Source organism: Parasteatoda tepidariorum, chromosome 7, assembly GCF_982258835.1.
Source record: "Parasteatoda tepidariorum strain Cologne lab strain chromosome 7, Ptep-v5.0, whole genome shotgun sequence".
NCBI lineage: Eukaryota > Metazoa > Arthropoda > Arachnida > Araneae > Theridiidae > Parasteatoda > Parasteatoda tepidariorum.
The window spans coordinates 47,211,563-47,218,565 of NC_141761.1; the positions used below are offsets into that span (position 1 = coordinate 47,211,563).

Below are 7,003 nucleotides of genomic sequence, written 5' to 3' on the forward strand. Positions count from 1 at the left end.
TATGTATATATGGAAATTCTATGATTCAGTTGCCCCAAGTGCAATTTTCAAGTATATAAATGCAATCGTGATGCATAAAAATTAAATGTCTGCAAATGAAAAAAATAGTTACATGTTAAATGTTACACAGCACATACAATCTTGCATGTTAATGTAGCATGTTACATAACATAGAAAAAAAATGTTACACAGCACATACAATGTTACATGTTAATGTAGCATGTCACATAACATAGAAAAAAAATGTTACATAGCACAAAATAAAGAAGAAAAAAGAGTATAAAACAATTCTACAACAGCCCAGCGAAAGGCCAAGAAATCTCTATAATTTGAAGACCAACAACATGATTATGGTAATGTTGTCACCATAGCACATGCACAAAAAAGTAAAGCAAGCCCTTGCTGTGAAGCCATCTGAAAGTAACTGCAAAAGCTGTTCCAGGAGTTGCTAAATGCAATAAGTGTGGGGCAACTTATTATTAATTAAGACATTTATTTTTTAAACTTACTGGAAATTAGTCTATAAATAGCATCTAACACAAATGGAGGCAATTTTATTGGTGCCATTTTTCTAACTCCAGGATGTTTACGATGTTTCATATTCCCTAAATCCAATTCCTTTTCAATGTCTGACATTATATTAATTGTATACTTGACTGTAGAATAGGACTTCTAAACAAAAAAGACAGAAAAAATTGTTATAATCACGTTAGTACAGTGGCCTACTGCAAAGAAGAAAACTTAAAAAAAAAAAAAAAAAAAAAAGAGTTAAAAATTATCAAATCAGAAACAGGAAAATTATTTGTATAAAATAACAGTGGTAGAAATTTTAATCAGAATTTACACTCGAATTCGGTGTACGAATCTCGTGAATTGTTTAACTCTTATTGTTAAGGATAAGATTCTAAATAGATTAGAAAAATAAAATTCTTTAAGTTTGTTTATTTACAAAAATACTGATAACTGAAACAAAATGAACTTTAACCTAAACTAAAAATAATAAAAGTTCACAAAATTATGAAACAAACTAATAGAAATAAAATATCTCCATGTATATTTTAGATTTGGTTCTGGGCTTATAGAATTGATACATATATTTAGTCAGAGCTGATTCTAGGCAGAAAAAAGGGCAGGGTGAAAAAGTTTAAAAAAAGGGCATTATTATTCTAAAAAGGCAATAATTTCACGTTCTATTAAAAATACGAATTCTTAACACATTCTATTAAAAAACATTGTCAATTAGTAAAGGAATTTTTTTTTCTTACTTAACTAAAAGTAGCAAAGCAATCATTAATGACTTATTTTCATTAATAAATTAACATATATATTGAGTTAATGAGCTAATTAGCTTAGTAATTTATTTAAAATGCATGCATATATTAATAAAATGATAAATGTATGTTTTTAAGTGTCTGCAGTTATGATTAAATAATTAAAATGATTAATAATAATTATGATTTAATGATAATGGAAGTAACTGCAAACTTTCAAAGACAAGTGCAACAGGGGGGTGTGATGGCTATTTTTCCTTCCCCATATAAATCTATGTATTGACAGCAATGACAAACTAAATAAAAAGAGTTCAAAATAACAGTTTAAGAAATCCATTGTAGAGTTCGGGTAAAAATTAAAGAAGGGTTGAGGAAAGAAAGGGCAAAAAGAGTATGGAGTCTATTACATCAGGGCACTAATTTCCTTCAGGGGCAACAGGGTGAATTCTTTAGACTAAAAGGGCAGCAGGGTGCTGCGCCCTGTTAACCCTGCCTAGAATGAGCTCTGTATTTAGTTAAGATCAGGGTTGGCAGGTTTTTGACATGTGACAGTTTTTGACAGTTTAAACCATGGTTTAAACCGTCACGTCAAAAACCTCACTGTCAAAAATGTCGAAAATGTCAAAAACCTATATTCATATGTGAAATTTAATTAATACATAAAATTTATATATTTTTTATAAAGGATAGTGTTTCTAAATATGTTCTAGAAAAAATAAATTTAAAATTTTGAAGAAACACTTATATTTTGAATAGTAACCAAAATCTTGTACTTTTGAAAGCTCACATCTTTTGTAATATTATGTATTCATTTTCATGTGTTATTGAAAATCTGCAGTGATATTATTAAGAAATTTATTTATAACCAAATTTAGTGTATAGTATAGATTATACTAAAAATTAGAAATTTTTAAAGATAAACATTAGCAGTTTTGCACATTAGACATCTTTTAAAGAAAAATCTTTTTAATATTCTTTTAAATCTTCTTAATAATCTTTTCAACATAAGACAATACAAATTTAAGTGCTTTCTGTTAAATACACAGAGTAGTTAGTGTCGATTTACAGTATATTCAGCCTATTCATTTACTATGCTGAAAATTTAGTTTATCCAAATACTTGTGAATTTCATTTTGCTGAATACTATATAGTTTTGTTGAATATCTAAATATTCAGCTGTTGAATAATTACTTCTTGCTTTCAAGATATGCATTATTTGTATTCTTAATACAAGTGGGGGAAAAAATTAAGAGGTAAAAATTGTTTTAAAATGATAAGTGTAATAATTATAAATAAATATAATAAACAATATGAATTATATTTATCATTATTCACAAGTATAACTACTTTTAAATTCAAATTAACAATCTGGATAATAAAGATATTCGGTATAACATTAAATTTTTTTTTCATACACTTGTATCAAGTTTGTATTTATACAACATAACTTGTAAGTTCCTTATAAATATTAGTTATATGTTCCTTATATGTCAAAAATGCATAGTGATAAACTTTTAATTTAAGTATCAAAAAAAAATTTTTTTTTTTTCAAAATATAAATATTTAAAAAAAATTTGTGCAAAATTTTTCTGCACATGCATTTGAATATAAATTTCTGAGATTTTAAATCTGTTATTTTACCTTAATTTTAATTAAAAAATATTTTAAAACCTGCTGATTACCTATAGTATAATTAAATTTCAATATAATGCATGGCAACTGTTGGTAGTTTTGAAGTTTATATATTTTTTTGGCAAACTTTAGTTTTTGACATTTTTGACGGTTTAAACCAGTATTATACCCTTGTCATGTCAAAAACCACTTTTTGATGTCAAAAACCCAACCCTGGTTAAGATATATCTTAATCATTTTCTTACTCAGCAAAAATTGAAAAAAACCTGGTGGGCTAAGTTACCCAAACAACATAGTTAAATTTGTTCTCTAGATACTTTTTTCTAGATAATTTCAAAATAATTTCATAAACTCATTTATTCAGTCATTTTCATGTGTAGCAAAAACAATTTATTAAAAAACTAGCTTTATAACTAGTTACATTTTCACTATTTTCTTCTATTAAAAAATTTTGAAAGTTTTTAATTCTTGTACTTTGTTGTGTAAGAGATGAAATGCCTCAATGTGTGCTCTATAATTCACTTAATTTTCAATTTTAATATAATTTTTTTAAAAAATAAGTTATATTTTAATTACTAAATTTTCCGTCATTTTAATACTCGGGCTAAAAAATGTTCGAATTCACTACTTTTTGAGCTCATGTTTGCTACTTTTACACGTCTTGATGTGACAACATTAATGAGTATACTGTTGATGATTGTATAAAACTGAGTTTTGACCTTGCCTCAAGCCCAATAAAAAACAGGGGTTCAAATGTCTTTTTTTAAATGACCATAATCAAAATATAACCCTTTTTTTAAATCAATTGTTATTTCTAATCTGACTTTAAACATGTATAACCTTACCTCGAAAATTTAGTGTATAACTTTAATACAAAGAATTTCAAAACTTTTTTAATACAGATTGTTTATTTGGGATTTAATTTTAATCACAGATATGTTGATCCTGAAATCTAATAAAAGTCAAATCTAATAACTATTCAAATAATTACAACGAATGTTATTAGATAAACGGTTTTGTAAGTTGGCTTACTGGACTTTATTTTAACAAGAATAAGAAACTATAACTTAAAAGGTTAAAAAAAATTACTTTATGAACTTCTAGAACAATAAAAGACAACATATATCTCTGAATACAATCTGTTTTTATCCCTAGTCATAGAAGAAAATAATTTAGGATGGTAACTGGACAGGAATGGATGGCTGCCTTAAAGTTAAACTAATTTTTGTAATATAATTACTTACTGAGTGATTAAATTGCAGTGTGAGTTAACTATTTAACTAAAATTTTTCTCTTCTGATGTGAAGTGAAAACTATAATTTAAACAAACAAGTATTTTTCTAGGTAACATCTTAAGAAACCCAATAAAACCCAACGAGTTTGGGGTTTTCGTTTAAAAATACTCTGGTTTGTTTTAAATCCTGAATGCTAGAAAAAATTAATATAGCGAGTGTGATCTTTTAATTACATGCATGTAACCATTAAAGCTTTAGATTACCATTTGAATCAAACGCTCCCTAAACTGAAAATTAAATTTGTTTACAGTCGTATCGAAATAAAACGATAGACATTTAAGACTCTTCATTCTATTCATTGCAACCTCAGACTTCACACTCGAACATAATAGAACCCCATAAAAATTGTTAAGATTTAAACATCATAAATAACTTATATGTTGATTTCTCAGCTAGAGAAGTTTTTCCACACAACAGGCATGCAAAACTACATGCTCTCTTTTGTTTATTTACTTTTCCAAATTTCTATGATAACGATATCGGCTTTCTATTTCTGCCAGTGACAAGTTCCATTTTTTATTTTTAAATGATTACGTATGGCAACACTTCGCATGCTTTCGCCATTAGCTTGTTCCCAGTCACAGGAGAAGGTAGTAGTCAGTTTCTTTCTTGATTTTGAAATAGATTAAAAACTTTTAAATTAGGAAACTATTTGGAACTGAAAACTATATTCAAGAACGCAACGACCTGTAGGGGGCGTTATTTGAGACGAATGACTGCTAGTAGAACAACGCGATCATCAGTTGCACTGAAGTCTTCAGTGTAGCACTCTAACGTTCTTTCTTTATTGTGGCTTATTAAATTAAAAAAAAGAAAATTTTTTGATATTCTTTCTTATGCAAGTAAAAACAAAATGGAATCTCGTTTTTAGGGAAGGAACCTCCAACACACATTGGGAAATATTTGTAAAAAATCTCTTTAATAGTGTTAAAACATAGCGCCTGATAAATCGTTCTACTAAATTTAATGATCTAATATGAAAAGTCTATTTAAATTTTACATTCCATACTTTTATGAATCATATTACTTCCAACAGTAAAATATGCAAAAATGTACTGAAACACATAATGTTATACAATTTAATTTTGCAAAAAAAGTTTTTTGTCAAAAATTTTAACAAAAAGGTATAGACTAAAAAACGTAAAATAAGGAATGCTTAAAAAAGAAAGCTAAATTAAGCTAAAAAAGAAACGATTCTAAAAATTCCTCATATTGCAATAAAAAAACTTTCCTATTGTTTCTTTTTTTTTTTTATTACAAAAATCATAACACTTACTTGCTTTATAAATCCAGAGAATTTCAAATGAAATGTTCTTCGTTTGAAAATTTTATTCTCAAATAATATATGCATAGATTATCCCTTTATTACTTTGAGATGACATACCATACAATAAAATTTTATAATTGTAAGATCTCGATATGAATGTAATATGTAACTTAAAAACAGAATAGCTGAATTCTGGTTAAAATTATTCATTCAAGATAATAAAAAAAATACTAACCAAGTAAACGATAAAAATTTATTAATAATCTACACAAATGCTACTATTTCAAGTAATTTGGATGATTATTTATTCTGGTGACTCTTATTTTATTTTTAGAAATGAGCCTATTTCATCAAAATTAAGGGAAGGGAGACTTTAATTGAACTTGTTAGTTTGTAAAGCATGTTTTATAAAAATCATAACTCTTGCCATTTGTATCTTCACAATTGTCATTCACTATTTATATTCTGAAATTACATAGTAAAAACGACCGTAGATAATTAAAAAATTGAAATTTATATTTGAATTGAATTTAAATTTCACCTTAAATTTTTTTTCTCCTTAAAATATAACTGTATGTTATTCATTTTCAAAAAGATAAAAAGAATTTTTTATTTTTTTATTTATAAATTATTTTTTGAAATAATTGAGCGAATAAAGAAAATTTAAAAATATTCAAACTACTTACTTACTTAAATTTTCTTTCACTTCTTTTCCACTAATGTTAAATGGAAAAATAATTACGTAACTTTATAATTTTACAATCTGATATTTTATTTAACAAAACACTTGAAACAAAACCCAAAGGCACCTGTAGAAATATTTTTAGGGAGTAAAACCAGGAAAGCATTTGATACTAAAAGAGTTTCTAATAATTTTTCGTGATGTAAAAATAATTTTACATTGGCATTTACATTTCGGTATGTAGTGAAAAGAACTATGTACTGACCAACTATGTGCTAACCAACAATTTTAGCCGAAAAATTTATATAACATTTCAATTTCGGAACCCAAAAAAAGTAGTAAATATTGTATTTTATAAAAATTGAATTTGCACTAACATTTAATTGCATACAAGAATGAGACAAAAAAAAACATAACACCTTTTTATAGTTGCCTTTAGTATTAATGATCCAAATTTGACTACCATCATTTACTTTTTTGAGAACGCAGCTATCACAAAATTTTTGTTCAAAAACAACCAATTCCGTTGCTTGTATTTCGCTGATAAGAGATTATGCATTACAAACATATTAAAAAGTAGATTAGTAGATTTTCAGAAGATTAATAGTAGTACAGATTACATTAAGAACAGTAGATTAATAATAGATTTTCTTGAAGATGAAGAGCTATAGCTGAAATTATAAAAGAAAATTAATTCAACTTCACATTGAAAAAAAAATACAAATTTAAAACAATTAAACATTGAATATTTATTTGAAACTTAAATTATTCAATTTGAAGATGTTTTTAAAAAAATATAATATCCGTTATAATGACATTGAATGGGTAAATTCCGGTATTAATATCTGCGTCAAAA

At 26.0% G+C, this 7,003-nt stretch overlaps 1 protein-coding gene across 2 annotated transcripts in view; it reads right to left on the reverse strand.

Annotated features, from left to right (window-relative positions):
• LOC107446317 (ribosome assembly protein METTL17, mitochondrial) overlaps window positions 1-4,679 on the reverse strand; it is a 31,002-nt gene extending 26,323 nt beyond the window's left edge. For both annotated transcript variants that reach the window (XM_043054007.2, XM_016060929.3), the window contains exons 1-2: window positions 4,402-4,679; window positions 510-672 (exon numbers count right to left, since the gene is read on the reverse strand). In XM_043054007.2, the coding sequence (XP_042909941.1) occupies window positions 510-672; window positions 4,402-4,497 (259 nt within the window). In that variant the 5' untranslated portion in view covers window positions 4,498-4,679. The remainder of the gene's footprint in view (window positions 1-509; window positions 673-4,401) is intronic.
• Between the last annotated feature and the right edge of the window lie 2,324 nt (window positions 4,680-7,003).